Source organism: Chrysemys picta, chromosome 21, assembly GCF_011386835.1.
Source record: "Chrysemys picta bellii isolate R12L10 chromosome 21, ASM1138683v2, whole genome shotgun sequence".
NCBI lineage: Eukaryota > Metazoa > Chordata > Testudines > Emydidae > Chrysemys > Chrysemys picta.
The window spans coordinates 8,079,424-8,098,077 of record NC_088811.1 but is presented as its reverse complement, the minus strand read 5'-3'; the positions used below and the strand labels follow the sequence as shown (position 1 = coordinate 8,098,077).

General features: G+C 39.6%; 1 protein-coding gene across 1 annotated transcript; it reads right to left on the bottom strand.

The window, feature by feature from the left end:
- Positions 1-1,035: 1,035 nt before the first annotated feature.
- Positions 1,036-13,201, bottom strand: UBE2J2 (ubiquitin conjugating enzyme E2 J2). The gene is made up of 7 exons (XM_008167280.3): positions 12,417-13,201; positions 8,326-8,456; positions 8,036-8,076; positions 6,958-7,060; positions 6,710-6,848; positions 5,890-5,970; positions 1,036-4,254 (listed from the first exon to the last, which is right to left on the bottom strand). The coding sequence occupies exons 2-7, from the start codon at positions 8,454-8,456 to the stop codon at positions 3,970-3,972; spliced, it is 780 nt and encodes a 259-aa protein (XP_008165502.1). The 5' UTR covers positions 12,417-13,201; the 3' UTR covers positions 1,036-3,969.
- Between the last annotated feature and the right edge of the window lie 5,453 nt (positions 13,202-18,654).

Below are 18,654 nucleotides of genomic sequence, written 5' to 3'. Positions count from 1 at the left end.
TGGTTTATTAGAAGTTTTCATATGGAAGTGTTCGGGCTGACGTTAATTGGCTAAACATGAATGAAGCACAAAGCTGAAATGCTGTTCTCTCCCAAACCCAGCCTAAATAAGACATTTCTTCCTTACCTTTACAAAGCTACATACCGTTGGCATTCAAAGGTGCAGCTGCGACACCAGTTTGCGCAATCTTACATTTATTTGTGGTTATTCCCCTTCAGGGTTTAAACGTGCATCAGCAATATGAGCTAGCGCATCTGTATTTTAAAACCAGATTGTTGTTCTTCATGCTCTACTGTAACTAAATACGAGATGCTCTAATGTACAGAAGAAAGCAATAATTTGAGATGCCAGCCACACACATTACTTTTGGCAGACTGATTCAGCGAACTAAAGTAGCTGCTAAACATTAATTCCTCTACTTCATAGAAGCTAATACACCTGAACAGCCTATGTCAAATAAGCCACCAGATTGAAGCCAAGCACCTGCTATTTCTAAATTGGTTCATTGAACATCTTTTCTTCCAAAGTCATCATTAAAAATAGTATGCCAGATGTTTCGTCATTATATTTAAGTGGGGATGTTCTCATCAGCACCTGTTTCCTCAGTAGCAAAAGGTCAGCCGTCTTTACCTTAGTAATAGTTTTCCTGTCCATCCAACATCTCTAGCTTTGATTTCTCCCAACGTTCCCTTTCCCAAAAAAAGTCCCATAGAAAAACATGCATTTTAAACACGAGTAGTTTTGTTTTTATTATGAATGGGTAACTTTACAATGCAGTCATTTCTACTCCTCAAAACATGCTTAAAGTTCGCAGCTGAGTCATCAAGAATAGGTGGTGATGTAACTTCCTTCAACTGAAGATTGGCGAAAAATGTAACTACACACAAGTCCAAAAACTAATTCTGAAAAATTTAAGAAGGCTACAGTTGAGATGTCTCATGATCCAAGAGAGGCGCAAATCTTTTCCACCAACTGTGCACTGCAATCTTACAGAACTAAGGAAATGCAGCATAGAAGTAAAGGGTCAAGACACCATTTGTTCCAGTATGACGCACAAAAGGACAACTTTCAGTTTTATTATGTCATTAAGATAACATACTGCCTCAGGGCATGATATCAACATTTTTGCATGGCAAAGAATGATTAATTCCATCTACTGACTTTGGTAACAAAATCAAAGTTCGGATACTGCATACCATAGTAAATACTATTTAAATTCACTAATACCTACACAGGAAGGGATAAATATTCTGCTACCAAAGGCAAGGAGCAAGGACATGTACCAAAATGTTGGGAGGGTGCAGCAAGTCTGCTAGCTTTTCACAGATGGCCCCCAAATCACTGCCAAGTCTTTGCATCTTTCTTCAGGGTGTTAAAAAAAATCACGAACTGAAGATGAGCGCCACTTTTTTTTAAAAAATCAACAATTAATCTTTCCAAAAAAATGCAGCATATTCAGGGTTCTATAAAGAGTATCAATTTTGCATTCCCAATTGAGGCACTTTTTTAATAAAAAGGGACTCCACCTTCAGATACCCAGGGCTAACTGCAAGGCCAACTTACTGCCATGCAATAAAAGTGGTGGATTTTTGAACAATGACCTCCTGAGCTTATTAATCCTTTCCCCTCCAGTACATACATTCACAGAGGGCATGAATGTACCACAGCCAAGGTCTCCTTGCCTTCATCTTCATTCCTGTGGCCCAAAGAGCCTTCATGAGAGAAAGATACAAAATGCTGGGTAGCAGTCTGCTTATAGGGAATGACAATGGTAGCAAAAGAAGGCATAATGAGAAGCCTAAAACGCATTTCAATGTGATGATGATATAAGAGGCAGCTCAACCTTTGCTACAGATCTGTATATTTTGCAAACCAGTCTTTAAATCCCATAATTGCAGAAGAGACAAGACATTTCCTTTCCCCAAGACTGACAGAACTGAACAGTTTCTAGAAACAAAAGATACAACCGGGGCTTCTCTTTACAAGAACAGCTTAAGCACATACAAGAGGCAAATTAAAGAGCAATTATAAATAAAATGTGATCAAAAACAAAACCAATTTTTAAACAGTTTATAAATACGTTTTAAATCAAGCCCAGCACACGCTCCCCTCCCACCCCCAAATAAGGTCTGTTTTAAGATGTCTTTAGTCTGGAGCTATTCTTTTAGTTTTTCTAATCCATACCTATTTCAGAGAATTGGTCACAGCACATATTTTCTGATTATCTAAGCTACATGGCTCATGGGTTTGACACTTTTTTTTTGGGTAATCCAGTAATTTCAAAATACCAAACAGAAGCAGAAAAATCAAACATTAAAAACCTGCCAAAGGAAATAAAACAAACAGCCCAAATAAAACATTCTTAAATACATGAGGTAACATTTATTGGGCTCTTTAGAACATTTAACACAATATGAGGTTAGGTGCAGAGCTTTCCATTCTGCCAACTTCTTTTACAGTCTTTGTTAGATCATAACAGGGAATATTTCATTTGCTGGGTGACTAAAAGTCATTAAAAATTATGAAAGGCACAGTAAGACTGCCTTTATGACAAGTCAAAGCATTTGGATAAAGTCATAAGGATTTTCTTTTAGTTACAATTTTTAGTAAGATATGAGTTGTAAAAGTAGCATTTCTGACTGTAAACTACGCTAATAGTTTTAGTGCATATCCATGCTATCATAACCTTGTTACCGCCCACTGGAATGCAATCCTCATTCAGTGGTCATATGCATGGGACCATGGCTAAGAATTTAATTTAATAGAAGCAGAGGGCTTCCATAATTCAAGCAAAATAAGAAGTCTTAGAATAAGCTCTTTTTGTAATGGAGTTTGAAAACAGGGTCAAGTAATTTAAATGGAACTGACTGTAAATAAATGGCTTAAGTTTACTGTAATTAGAGCACTTCAGAGGAATCCACTAGTCTTCTGAAAAGCTGGCTGGGTATTCAGTCTTCTTTTTCTTTCCTCATTAGGCCCTGAAGAGGCAATGTCATTTCACTCAGCGAAAAACCCAGAATCCAAGGATCTTTCTTCTGAAAACTATACTACATTCTTCATTGTTCTTTGCAGATATTTTAAACAGAACAGTGGCAAACATGTTTTCTTTTTGAGCACAAGTTGTTTCACTTTTAAATCACACTAATTTCCAAAATGGAAAATTGTAATTAAGCAAACAAAAAGCAAAAAGTTTTTTAAAAAAAATTGCTTATGAGCACCACCATTTTAAATGCTTTTTGCGTGCAAATGGTTTTCGAAGGCTGGCAACTGCACTTCTTGTAGCCAAACTAAACCTTCTTAAATGTTACTGTGACAATTTAGACAAAACATATTTAACCAACACACATTGTGTTACTTTCCAACTCATCTAATCATTGTTATTGATTACATCTAATCATCGTTATTGACATTCATTCTCTATAACAAAGTGAACTAGCCACTTTCTGTAACACCAACATTCACATTAACCAGGCCTTTCAGAAGTCAAGTCAGTGAGGAAACTTGCATTTTACTCATTCCAAACTTGTACAATTGACTCTTCGCAAATGAAATTTTCAGCTGAAAATGTATGCTGAACATATGATATGCATCTTCAAGTGTCATATTTTAAAAATTGTTCAATCTGGTAAAAAGCCTCATTTACTTAAAATATTTTTAATTTCAGAAAACAAGGGGTAAGTGCTATAAAAATCAAAGCATTCAAAATGCCAGTTTCACATCAATAATGCTTTGACTTGCTAGTGAATCACTTAAAACTGTAGTGAGGACAAAGGAACTGTGAGCAGAACACCTTTTGCTTCCCTAACAAATCACACCTGCTTCATTTTCCAAACTAAACCCATGAGCCAACCAATATATTACCTGCATCATGGTAGCACAAATATTTATCCCAGTGTCAAAGTCTGATGCCCAGAGTCCCACTCATTCTGCAACTACCACTAATTTGGTCTTGGACTTCTGTTATGTTCCTCATTCTTGCGCTATGCTTCTCAGTACATACTTGACTGTGTAGGCAAAGGCTGCAAAACCAACTATAACAAACAAGTTCGCCAATGCTCCTCCTAAGAGTCCATGGTTACGATTGGCCTGCTGAAGACCTGGGTGATTGGCAGCTGCCAGTGGTACGTGCCCATTAAGGAGCGGTATCCCATTTTGACCATGGTGTGCTTCCCCATCTGGGACAACATCTGGTAACGGAAGGGATGGAGGTCTGTTATTGAGCTCTTCTTGTGCTTTCTGTTTTTGTTTGATCTCCTGGAGGGAAAAAAATGAAAGGAATCATTGGAAGTGAAGTGGATTAAGCTTTCTGGCAAGTCACCTTGGGTCTTATCAAAAAGTCTATCCACGCAAAGAAGTGAGACTGATGCAGAAGATACTCCTTCTTCATGTATATCCAGGTGCAGCTCCACAGAGACAGCTTCTTGCTCATTTTTTATCCATAATGAAGTTATAAAAGTTAAGAGATTGAAGGTCATATAGTCTACTGGTCCCATCTAGTCCTGGATTGTTGTTCCATATACTATATTTTCCAATGCTCTGTATCACTCTATATGTCCTAAACAATGGGGTTTGCACAATTTCTCTTGAGGTAACTATTTCACAGAGTAATGAACTTCACTATTAGCAACCTTTCCATAATATTCACCCTAAATGCTTTTCTCTTAATATAACCCCATTATTTATTTATAACCATTTGAAAAGACCTAAAAAAAAATTCTTCACATTCTTTGGAGGTTTACACCTTCAAATATTTGCAGACAGTAACTACAACACCTTCTCGTGGTCATCATTTAGCCAAATGATGTTTAGTTTTTAAATGTTCACTTGTACATTTTCTATACCTGGTTTAAAATTTGATTTTTTTCTGAGAATTGGAACACTTTTTTTCAGAAAATGTCTTTTAAGACTGCCTCTATATTTGCCACTACGAAGACCCTTGAGTGGGATAATGTAATTCAAGTACTTTAAGAGTTATGAATAATCCAACAATTCTCAAAGAACTGAAATGGAAGAAACAGGAATCCTCAAAGTATCATCTCATAGTTAGGGCCCCAAGTAAATCTCTTACAAGTTAAATGTATAGATACTCAGGTTCTGACAAGAATATCATTACCACTATAGGGTATCAAACTGCACATCTTAATCATTTTGGGGCTATCAGGAAGAGAGCACTGTGAAGGATGGAGGATCTCATGTTCTCTGGTAACTCTGCTAGTTGATTATAGGGAAAGCAGATTCCAATGCTCCAGTCCAAGACTAATTATGAGGGGAGGAGGAAGTGGAGATGAGACCCCAGAGCTAAGAAGGACCCAATGGAAAAAAAAAAAAAAAAAAAAAGGCTAAAACTGCACTATGGAATGTGTTCAGATGTGTAATGGAGAATGTAGGTAATCAAACTCTGAAGTCTAGATCGATTTGATGCACTGTGTTTCGAAAGCCCTGATGGGAGGTCTGGACCTACTGACTGATTACTTGGCCCAGAAATTCCCTTTGTGCCTATGAATACTGCGAACAGCATTAGCCAGGCTCGCTTTGTGCTTCCCCGTGCTTGCATCCAAATTATGGCTGCCTCCCCTGTATGAGTCCAATGGGAGGAAGTGCTTTCTGTAGATTCTCTCCCTTCTCTAGCACATCCACATTGGACTGCTGGAATCTGTCCCTAAATGTACAACTTGATTCTCCAAGCAACAGATCTTGGTATTTAAATACAGAATTTTCTACACTGAAAAAAACAGGCTGCTTTAGAGGGGTCGCCAATTGGACACCCAAAATTGAGGAACCTAAAAGTGATTAGTCACTTGAAAATCTTGGCCAATTAATTTGCATAATCTGCATATTTACACAGCGATAAAATGTGAAAGCCAGAAATAATCAAATGAACTTTCTTACCTCCACCACTTCAGGGAACAGCTCACAGAAGACTTTATCTTTTAAATTAAATGCTAAGCTTTGTGCAGCAAGCTGTCTTTTCTATCAAGGAAACAAGAAAGGAACATCAGCTTGAAAGTTCAATTTTAAAATATACATTAAGCATTAAAGCATCTGGAGGATATTTCACATAAGAACGCTAAAAAGGGGCTAACCTACTGCTTTATAATGTTTGTAGCTACTTCACATTTGTGAATACAGACTCATTGGTAATGACTGTCTATAAACCCGCACTCTTCAGACGTTCTTAACTACATTTTATTTGAATGCTTTTCCATTCTGTGTCTGCCCAATGGTAATTGGGGGGTGAGTGAGGGGGAGCAGAGGGGAGAAATAGTCCAATAAAGTAGCTACATTTTATGGAGAACCTTCACTTCAAAACAGTCAAAAGGTCTTGTCCAGAAGGGTGAGAAGAAAAGGTTACAAAATCCCTCCCTTGGATTTGAAAGACTGACCTATTCAGCCCAATGTTGAATTCCAACTAACCTATTAATAAAACAAATATTTCAATGTAAAAAATTAGCTTTGTAGTCAGAAGCTGTGGCACTTAAGTTACATTTCCCACCCGTGATCCAAACCCTTGACTCTATGCTCCTTTAAACACCCTCATTTTCTCATCTGCCCAATGATTAAATTCAAAGGCAGAGCCAGGTCTAGAACCCACGACTGCTGGATTCCAGTCTTGTGCCTAACCACTGGGACGTGCTCAACATACCCTGACCTCAACAACAACAACAACAACAAAAATTAAATTAAAGATATAATATTATTAGGAGCTTACTGTGAATTCGGAGGTTTCTATGCTGCCCAATGTAGGGCCCTTTTCCACCATAAAACTAAGGAGGCCTGTCAAGATTGTTGAGACTGACCACGCTGGATTCCATGTATCAGGGTGGAAATCAGTGATTGAAAGACACAGCCTTCAAAAAGCAAAACAAGCAGTGCACTTTATTCCTTGCCATTAGTAAAAAGGAAAAATAATACTACGTGTGATACAAGTTTCAAAACAGATGTGAATTAAATCCTTACCTTGTATTGCATTTAAATCTTCCATTAGGAGTTATCATATAAATACTAGGAGGTTTAAAAGGAAATTCTCTGGGGAAAATTAATTTCCCATGATAATAGCCACCTGTATTGTATATAAAAAAAGGAGAGATTTGTTCTGCACTAAGGAAATGCTTTCCTCAAACACTTATAATGTTGCAGCAAATAAGATTTAAAGGAACGTTTACTATAAACACACTCCAAACATTTAAAAACTAATCAACTTAGGCCCTTCACTGATACAAATGATGGTCAGTACCTTTGGGAAAGGCATATTTTGGAGATACTATTATTCTGTCATCTGCATAAAGCAAGCAATGTTTTCCAATTGTCAAGTCCTTATTTCATCTACACAGGGTTCTCCCTTTAAACACACATCTGCATAAATGGCAGGGTCTTGCCCGCTATCATCATGCTGGACCATTTTAAGTCCACTGAAAAATCCAATTTCAGAAGCAGATCCTTTGCGTGAGGCTGGAATATACAGAGAATTATTATATTTAGGCAAATTAATTAGCTATGATACTCAGCCTCTCCAGGGATGAGATTTACAAAAAAGGGTGTATGCCTCAACTCTAGTAAGAGCAGAGTATGTGATAAGCCAGAAATAAGTTTTATTAGCGCTTTCAGTTTTTTAAAGTAAAATCTGACAAAACTGGCTATTTTTAACACTGTTCGTCTTGGCTACCAACCAACTGGGCTCCCTGTGTTTTCCAGAAGATCTATGGCAATCGCTAAAAATCAGACTTCATTAAACAAAGAACTACGGGTGCCACATAAAAAAAGATCAGAGAGAACTGTGCTAAGACTTTGAGGAACACTATGGGATTTGCTAGAATTACTTGGTGCTACAGGGAATCATTAGAGGACAATACTAACACTCTCTCATTTCAAGAGGCTATTACACAAGTCAAAGGCAAGTATTACAGTTTTATGATTGAAGTAAATCGTTGTGCTCATACACTTAAAACCACTTCTGTTACATAAGAAAGACCCATTCATACAAATATAGATAGCAATATACAGCATGTGCATGCTTTGGCAACAAGCTAATGTTTACCTTCATATGGAGTCATTTCAGGTCCTCGTACAACATAGTGCCTAAAGGAACAAAGGAATTTTGTATTACAGGTGGGAAACCCAACACCTTATGTGCATCAAATTTCCAAAGGGAACACAAAGTATAAATGGATTTATCACCTCAGCTCAACAGCTTCATATTCGTATCCTTTTACTACCCCCTCATAAAAGATTCCAATACAAAAATGAAGGTGTATATGAAGCTCAGACTTGACAACCCAGATGGTCAGGGTCTCTACAATCGTAAGAACGGTTCATTCGGATTCTTACCATTCAAGGATATTAGATGGGAGGGGTTCAGCACAGATATAAGGCACTGGATCTTTTTTAATTCGAAGGTAGTCCTGCTTAAGTCTCTGCGTTGCTGTTGTTGGTGCTCTCTTATTACTGTTGTTGCTCATCTAGTTTTTAAAAAAAATTATAAACAGACATGACCTCAATATAATCTTACCGATAACACGGTTAATGAAAGCAATCCCCCTCAAATAAACGGTGGTCACAACTGGTTCTTACTGACCCACCAACAAGACAGACTGCAGGCAGCAAACTCAATTGCTGTCAACTAGTACTCGACTTTCTGATCCTGAGGACTCAATGCAGTTAGTTCTGTTTAAACAGATTAACAGATACGAAGGCTGGTTTGAACAATGTATCAGAAATGCCAGAGCACTATGTTACAACAAATACACCTGAACATCAAGTCTGACCCTGATTTTATTTGATTGTTTCCAGTACCGAGAAATAATTTGCTTTGTATGTTTATTTTTTCAAAGGGGGGGGGGAACACTCCTCTTAATGGTTTTGAATTCTGAGCCAAGGACTACTTTGCACAAACCGATTTTATTTTTTATTTATACTCTGGTAGCACCAAAAGGCTCCAACCCCATTGTGTTAGGCACCACACAAATACAGAATAAAAGTAGTACCTAACTCAAAGACAAGACAGATATAGACAAAAAAGTAACTTGTCAAAAGTACAACACATTTTCTTCCCAGTTTTCCCTTTGCATAACAACCCCCCCCCCCACAACTCCAGTCTGCCAGTCAACCTGCCTCACAGTCCCTCATGTCCTCCTTGCATCCTCCTAGTAGGAAAACACTCAGCCTACTTCAAACCATCCTTTCTGAATAGCTAGTTCTCCAGTGATTTTCCACTTTTCAGACCTAAAAGCTTTTTAAAAGAAGTTCCACTCAAACCTCTACATATGGTGGATTCTTAAATATCATCATCACCACACTGTATGTATAAATGGCAAATTTAGAACATCCTGTTAGCCAGCCAGTTTCCAGAGATAACCCATTCATGGCTCAGAGGTTTCTTTAAACATTAAAATCAACCAGAGAAGACTGTTACCCGAGAGTAGCAGTTACTGTGAAGACAAACAAAAATAAATGACACGAATGGCTCTGCATTATGCAAGGCACCTTGAAAAATCAATCTGGTTTTGTGCCAGAGCACAAACTGAACAGATTGTGATGGCTGATACTCTTGACATGCTAAGCACAAGATCCGCACAGCAGGGCCACTAGAAAGACTACTAAGGGACACTGTGCACATGAATTTTAAGACATGTTTTATACATTCAAGCTCTTGCATACCTTTTTGTACTTTGATTTTTAAAATAATGTCCCCAATGGAGAGAAAAAGACAGTCATTTACTTTCATAAAAACTAATTAGTGTGACAATATGTTAACAGACCTATTTTCTCTCCACATTCAATGTTATCTAAAAATTAGAAATGGAAAAACAAAACCTACATTTTTACTGAACACAGTTTTGTAAAGTTGAACCTCCAGCCATCTGGAGCAGGGTTTTTAGCAGCTAAATTCCTCAAGAGTTGAATTCATTTCTTGATTCAATATGTGTTTAAAGCAAAATTAATTTTTATCTGTGCTACTTTTGACTCTAAAACCTTTGAGAAACCCATTATGAAACATACTGACTTTTGGGCGAAAGATGCTAAAATAAGAATCATGTTGTCTGCTTTAAGACCCATTAAATCAACAGAAAAGGCATTTTCAAACCGAGTTATGTGCCCTCAGATGCACACGCAGCTCCTACTGAAATCAAAGCTGTTAGTAACAAAGGGAAGTCTCATGTCTCTCCTGGGAAGAAGGGAAGCAACTCCACTTCTCAACTAACATCTCTAGAATATACACCAATTAAAAGCCTGCCATTCAACTTTTTTCATACAATAAATCATAAAATCAAGAAAGTCACTTGGCCTTATTCTTGGAAGTTTGACAACTTTTATAAAGGTATGAGACAGTGCTCATTTAATGCTATGGGAGACACTGAAGTAAAAGAAAATCCTATAGACAACTTTCAGATTTTATTAGGACTATATTATTACATGGTGTCCCTTGAAATCTGACTAGTGTACAAATGGATGTATTCTCCCAAAAAACTAGTTTTATGTGCCTTAGGATAAAGAAAAAAGAAATACAGAGAAAATAACTGTGGGCTGTGGTGGGTTTTGTTTGCTTGTGTCTTTTTTAAAAAGGAGAGTAAAGTTATACTACAGGTTTGACATGAAGCCCCAATTTTGGGAACATCTCATTAAAATAATGAGCAGAGAAATTTACAGCTGACCGATGCTAAGGATGAACAAATCAGTACTCAAGGATATATCACTGTTAGGCTGCATTCCAAGGGTGGTTCACAACGCTTGCTAAAATTTCTGTTCTACCTAAAAGACTGTTATTGCTGGTAAGGATGTAGGCTACCAGAGTTAGCTTTTACCAAGCTTTCTTTATCTGTGAATGCCAATTACAGTACAGCCCAGAGAGAAATACTGGTCCAATTAGTAAACTTCTGTTTTGGGGTTATACCTCATGTATGAAATGAGTAGTTAGATCCCAGCTTTAAACAGAGAAATTTTCCTCCAGGTCAGAAGACAGCTAATATGGATATTAATTATGAATTTTATTAATCTACAACAAGTGGTAACATCCTATTTTTGACAGGAGTTGGGGGAGGCAAATGAAATTTTGGAGGAAAGAAATTAAAGATAAAGAAATTAACATCTCAAAATCTTATTCAACATAGGAGGAAAAAACCTCCAAAGCCTCTGTTTGATCCATATTTGCTAAAAAACTGACCTTCACACTGTGGATTTTTGTTTTGTCTTTATTCCTGCAACTTCCCCCCAGTAACCACATGAGATTTCTGACCCTGCAAACTGTTCTACATGGGCAGACCTTTGTGCCCCAGGAAGCCCCACTGTAAGTCAACCCACACAGAGGAACTTGCATGAAGCTGGTTAAGTGAGGTATTTTAATTGTTATAATTGTACTGTGTCTGGCAGTCAGAAGTCTTTGAGAATGGTGTGCCTTACTACTTATAGGCTGCATGAAAAAATACAAAAATTATATTGTAACAACAAATATATTTGTATGCAGTATTGTTGTCCTCCCTCACAAACAGAGACACTTGTAATACCCTTAAGTTAAAAGGAAAACATTTACAAAACTGAAAAGAAATGTATCTGGGATGTTTTAAAACACATTCAGTGAGAACAGCTTTTGTTTGTAATCAGATTTTTCTTTGTAGCATTTCTAGATAGCTTACATAGACATTTGTGTGTCTAAGCACCAAAAGCAGGACCCAATCCTGAAAACCCTTACTTCCTTGGATATGGGTCTGCAGGGTCTTACCTGATGAATGCAGATAACCAAGGAGAGGGTGACTAACAGGTCTTCAAAAGACCTTTGCTAACAAATAAAACTGTTTTTTTTAATTAATATTTCTAACCTGACAGCTTTCCTTGAAAAACCAGCTTCCACGCCATCCCCGTGAGAAATTCCCTGATAATAAACTGCTCCCCCACAGAGATTAAACAGCCAGGAGGAAATGATACCACAAGACGGGGGGAAGTAAATGAACACGTCCTGGCGAGGAGCATCGGTGCTGCGGCTGGCTTAACCCCTCTCATCTTCTACCCAGAGACGGGGGGGGGGGGGGGGGGGGGGAGGGGAGTGGGGGCTCACCACCAGCCAAATCCTGCCAGCCGAAATAAACCACTGCTCCCCTACAGCCACTCCCAGGGACCGGCTCCCCGATCCCGCCAAGGACCCAGCAGCATCTGTGGGGAGGACTCAGCCCCGCACCCCCCGGTGACACCGGGAGAAAACCCCTAAAGCCCAGACACCCCCCGGGAGAGGCCCTGGGAGAACGGGCCGCCCCTAGCCCGGAGCGGGCTCTGCTGGGGAAGGGCGCAGCTCGTCGGTGCCGGGACCTCCCCAGCTGCCCCCCGCCTCCCCCAGCCGGCCCCACACTCCCGCCAAGCGCCGGCAGCTCCCCGATCCCTCCCCGGCGAGCCGCCCTAGGCCCCTGGGGCCCGGCCCGGAGCCCGCGTACCTCTCGCTGCTCAGGCGGGAGCCTCGGCCGCTGGGTCCCTCGGGGAAGCTCCGTCCGGCTGCAGACGCCGGGGAGGGGGGAGAAGGAACTTCAGGCGGGACACAGCAAGCGCCGGGATGCGGGTCCGTCCGCTGCCCCCCTCCACCGCCGCTACTATCCAAGATGGCCGCCAGAGGGAGGCGGAGCCGGAGCCTGAGCCGGGCCAGAGCCGGCTTCCCCTTCCGGGAGACGGGAGCGAACGCGTTCTAGTAGAGGGAGAGGAGAGAGAGCCTTCCAACTTCCGCCACCCCATCGACTTCCGCTTCCGGCCTATAGCTAACTTCCGCTTCCGGTTGGACTGAGACGCTGTTTGCGGCGGGGCGGGGCTGGGCTGGGCTGTGGTCGAGGGACGGTGGTGTAGGCCCGGCTCCGTGGCGCGGGGAGCCCGGCCTGGCCCGGCCCGTCTTTGGGCTTCCTCCTCCTCACGACACAGGGACCTGCCGCAGAGCAGCGTTCCCCATTCCCAGCCCGAGCCAGGCCCCCGCAGCGGGGGGGTGACTGACCAGTACCCAATGGCGGCGGAGGGGGGGGGGGTGTCTCTTGTTAGTTTGCCTTCGGGTTTCTGAGCCCGTAGGGCCCCGTCTGTCATCTCCCCGCACAAAAACTAGGATCTTGGCAATTTTTTAAGAAAAGGTGCAAATCTCACTTAACGTGACTCCAGGGGCTGGGGCTTTAAGGAAAGCTCGAGACGTGGCAAGACTTGCAAGCAAATCAGAATCCTGGCAGTGCCGCCATATTTGCATGATGATTACATGGTGATGTCATCGTCATGTGCGGCATCATTTGTGCTGTGGCCCAGTGGTGTTGCGTTAGGCTGGCCTTGGTGTCAGAACGTTAACAGATGCCTTTGCCTCGTTGTGCATTACATGGCCATCATTGCTCTGTGGCATGATGCTGCTGTAGCAGGCTGGTGTACAGTAATTTCATTTTCAGGTGCTGCAATATCTGCTGATCTGTGGTGCTGTTGCACTATGATGTCATTGTGCAGATACATTTGTACATGATGTGATGCGGTAACCAGGACTCTATTACAAAACTTGATGCAAGATGAAGTATTTTACTGACCTGGATATAGAGCAAAAGCAGTTAAAATACTTGTGCAAATAGCTCACATCAATAGGGGAAAATATAATACAAACCAAAAAGATTTCAAAAATGTGAAGCGAATTAATGATAAAACAATAGTTCTAAGGAAACTGTGTCTGTTTATGTATTTTAAGGACATAATTAACACAATCACCATTTACACACTTAATACCTTCACAAAATGAATATAAATTTCCTAAATACAATATCTGATAATATAGATGATTAAGAGAAGAGGTTTTAGTGCTTCTGTAACTGAATAGCTTCTAAAATGCCTTTTATTTTATAATTACCACCTGAAATTATGCATAACTTCAGGCCATAATTTGTACTAGTGCATCAGAGTAGAAAACACTACAAAACACTTTTTTTTATTTTTTAGTGTGTCAGTTTATTTTGAACGTGCAGTAACTCCTCTTACACAAACTTCTCAGGACAGCCACATTTCCAAATAAAGGATAGAAATGTAAAGAGCCACAATACTAGACTTCTTAGAACATGTAAATGGAAACTTGGAATAAATGCTTCAATAAAGCATATACAAACAACTTCTCTTGTCAACAGGAAAAGAAGCCAACCAGGAATTGAAATCTCTCTTAATCCAAGGAAGATTTAAATATTTATTTAAGATTTTGTGCAATCGGATCATCTCACGAGAGGCGCTTCTCAAGTGAAATGCTCCTTCTGTTGAAATCAATATCAAAACTGCCACTGACTTCAATAGGGCGAGGATTTCACCCATAATTTCTGCCAAGACAAGGACAGATATACATTCTTACTCTAGTTTTCTTCCCTAAAGTAAAACCAATAAGCCTAACCCTGGAAATGAACCAAATGCAACTTCCCCCATGTATGCTGTATTTTGTCAGGTAGCAATATGACAGACACCTCCAGTGCCAGTGCACCTGAACCTTGCTAGGAGCAAATATTTAATGTCACAAAGAGATCCAATATGCCTACAATCATAAAACAATAGCTTTCTTAAGGAAAAACACATGCTTAAAGTTAACCAAAGGTTTAAATGTAATAGAAACCTTAAATCTACTTAACTTTAATGAGCAATGTTACATTTTTTAAACATTCTTTTTATTAAGATTTTAAATACGTAAGCAGCAGCACTCCACTGTTGAAGCCTGAGATTTAAAGAAGAGCAAAGATAGTTTGTGTTCTGTAGTGAAAATAAACAATCTCCTTGCTCTTCAGAATAAAGTGCCTTATCTCACAACACATGACTAAGAAAAGGAGCTAAGTTACATGTTTAAAGCCACAGAATCCATTATTTGGGTAAATTCTTCAGGAGACATAAGGAATAAAATATAGTATTGTCCCACCCTTTATAAGCCATAAAACAGAAAATTCTGGTAAGAATGGGATATGTTTGCCATCTTTTGTATTTCTCATAGTAAATACAGTTCCAAGTGAAATGCAAAACCAGAGTTGTTATATTAATACAATTAAATATCTCTGGATCCAAGAAGTACAATTCTGCAGCTTTTTGTGTTCAGGAGAGTGAAGTGAAAAATGGGGAATAATTTATTCTTATCCTAAGCTGAGCAGCTACTTAATTTGAGAGTATTTTGGTAGTTCATTTCAACTCTTCAGGCTAGCTATTTTTCCATTTTACTGTATACTTATTAACTTCTTGCATCTTTACCTTTCCTTTCATCTTCCTGAGATAAATGCAGCTTGAATAATAGTTCTTTGTTACTAAATATGTGAGGTTTGCCAAGCATTGAGGAATTTCAGCTCAGTATATATTACATGACATGTTTTGAATGTGTATATTTATTTCACAACTCAGGTTTGTAATAGTCATTTATCCTTTTCATGTGACAGAATTACTCATTCTGTGTTTTTAAAATAGTTTAGATGTTGTGGGACACTGTCCTTCTACTTGTTTTGAAAGCTTGAGGGTGAGGCTGGGTATCATGCTATATGTACTTTGTAGATATCTTTTTACTATCTTAAGAATGTCATTCAGCTTTGCTCTTTGGAAAACAGATGTGGAAATGTTTCTAATCTGCCTTATCGCCTAGATATCCAGCACTGATTCATGTAATACTCACTTTTCAAGTGTTCTACAGAAGTTGATTCAGAGATAGCTATTGTTTCATGTTAAGCATCCTTTTAGCATCTCACTTATTGTTTGGTAGATTTTATATTAGTTGGAAATAGGTATGGAAATGCTGTTAATGTGCCGGAGGACTCTGCAGCAATGATCTGTCTCCTTTTTTCATACACAACTCAGCTCTGGATTCCTTATTATTGGCATTTTGCATGGTGCATGTCAGCGTAGTGTCTGGGCACACCCCAAATGGCTCAGATTGCCCTAAAGAGACTACTCACATATAGGAAGCTAATACTGTAGCTCAGCACCAAGACTTTAAAAGAACAGAGAAAAGGGAGACATTGATGATAGGTGAAACTGATCTGTCATAAATAGGAAAGCCTGAACATAGAGATGATTCTTAGTGTTTTCTCAAAAAGAACAGGAGTACTTGTGGCACCCTAGAGACTAACAAATTTATTAGAGCATAAGCTTTCGTGGGCTACAGTGCAAACTAGATACGATCAATTTAGGACTGAATAAGGACTGGGAATGGCTGAGCCATTACAAACATTGAATCTATCTCCCCTTGTAAGTATTCTCACACTTCTTATCAAACTGTCTGTACTGGGCTAGCTTGGTTATCACTTCAAAAGTTTTTTTCTCTTACTTAATTGGCCTCTCAGAGTTGGTAAGACAACTCCCACCTGTTCATGCTCTGTATGTGTGTATATATATCTCCTCAATATATGTTCCACTCTATATGCATCCGAAGAAGTGGGCTGTAGCCCACGAAAGCTTATGCTCTAATACATTTGTTAGTTTCTAAGGTGCCACGAGTACTCCTGTTCTTTTTGCGGATACAGACTAACATGGCTGCTACTCTGAAACCAGTCATTAGTGTTTTCTGAGCATTGCTAGGTTTAGGGTTAGCTCAGTTTTTGACAGCAAAGAATTTCAGAGAGAGAAGAGTTGCCTGAGACTAGTCATGGAGAAATCCCTGGCTCTAGCTATCTGTAGCCTCACCCTTGGCACAATGAGCATGTTTATGCAATTCTCTGTTCCAAAGACCTTGATTAACAGATCATGTTCATCCGAAGTTTGGTTATTTATATCTTACTAATCCTGAAATCTTATAGTATATCTCACTCTGAGTAAGATAGTATTTAACTGGCATAACTGTCCTTGTCTAATTTGGTCTCTTATACACATGCCGCTGCCGTCTGACACCTCTGCTTCCTAACTTATTCCTCGTTATCTGACATTGCATCTAATGAGCATATCCCTCCTCATCTTACCAACATCTTACTACTTGTATTATTTGTATTACAGTAGCAACCTAAATGAGCTTGGTATTGTGCAGACATATATGAAGACAGAGCCCCTGCCTCAAATTGCTCACTTTCTATAGAAACAAAAACATGAAGGGTTGGGGGGGGACAGGGAAACAAAATAGAAGCTGAGTGGCCAGGGTAAAGATTGGCAAATGTCATGTTAGCTGAATGGTCACATAAGCTTGCTATCAAGTGCTTTTGCTGATTTTCTTTCAGAGAAAATGTCACCTACGTATGATACTTAATGATAGAACAATCTTCTAACAGTTGTCTTGGCCTATCATTCCTTAACCAGCACTATATCTGACCACGCTATCACCTAATTTAGCCAATGTAGTGCCCAATTACATTCTCAAGAGGAGACAAATGAGGCCTAGGGGTTGGTTTGGCTTTTTGTGGTGTTTTGTTTTACTGCTCATCTCTGGAGACTTGAGTTCCAGTCCTGGTTGAGGTCTTTTAGGTAGAGTGAATCTGAGAGTCTCATCCTATCTCTGATGTTACAATTTGTTAATACACAAAATCACCACACATTTAGAAGCAGCTACTCAAGAAAGGCCCCGAAATAAACTACTAATGGGGTGGGATCATTGAGAGGTTGGGATTGAATTGACAGGAACTGGCAGGACTGGAGTAACGGGTTGTTACAGTTCAGGTTTTGAGGTGTGTGAGAAGAGAAGTAAATGCCAAAACATCTGCCTACACTACGTCTGGCTCACTTGCATAAGCACCAAACCTACACAAGCCCGTGGAAATAAAGACAAAAAAGGTAACTTTCAAGTACTTTTGCTCAGGTTCTGAGAGAGGATTAACATTTCACTATCACCTCCGTACTGAGTTACATCTCAGAGATCTAATGAGCAATCTTTTGCTAGCTGGTTTCACATGCTGTTCTTTCAAGGCACTTGAGATTTGCTACTCAAAACAGATAATGGTTTTGAAAGTGAAATCAAGGGGCTAAATTTCCAATAGGATTTTTTTTAAGTGTTTGCCTCCTAATTTGCATATTCTATTGTACCTGTATCTAGCACAGTCTTTAGCTCATAGCCACAATGGTGTATTCATTTTTGGTGATTGTTAATATGTGGCCTAGCTGCGGGAGATGTCCTCGTGCAGTCTTTTCTGCCAGAACTAATAATAAATATTCAAGAATACAAGCCTGCTTTACCCCCTTGAACAGAATTACAAGCTGGAAGCAAAAGCGAATGAGTTGCCCAAAAAGTTTGCAATGGATTCATAGCCACAGAGGACTTTGTGATCACACCAGGCACAGAACCTTAGTCTTTCTGTTCCAAAAAACACTGGCACCTTTTGAAGTACAGGTATTAGTCAAAACAGTACTTGAGCACTTTTGCAGTTATATCCAACAGGGGGCAGCGGTGGCACGTACAAATTATCCAGTGCATTCAAAGTCGATTGTTAGATCTCCTCATAGGAATGTATCCGAGTCAGCAGATTTTCCAAGACATTGTGATAAGGTTAAGTTGTTTCAATCATACATTCTAAGGATACTAAACAGACTGAAATTACCCAAAGGGATTAACATGGACATCCCAGTCCCTCCTCCTTATCTTTGTGGTTAAGTAGGTACAGTATTCTAGTTTGCATCTCAGTCTTGCGTTGCTGTGATCTCATCAGAATTCATATGCTAAACAAGGTCAAGCCAGCCAATACCAAGATAGGAATTTCCCAGGAAAATCAAGGAAGTGGTGATGGTGTCTCAGAAGATGTCAGG

Bases quoted from the DNA above. Each gene is read 5' to 3' on its own strand.
- UBE2J2 (XM_008167280.3), bottom strand. From the start codon at position 8,456: ATGAGCAACAACAGTAATAAGAGAGCACCAACAACAGCAACGCAGAGA. The intron at 7,061-8,035 runs GTAAACATTAGC...TATACAATACAG, and splicing joins TGAAATGACTCCATATGAAG to GTGGCTATTATCATGGGAAA. The intron at 4,255-5,889 runs GTAAGAAAGTTC...TTTTCCCTCCAG, and splicing joins TGTTCCCTGAAGTGGTGGAG to GAGATCAAACAAAAACAGAA.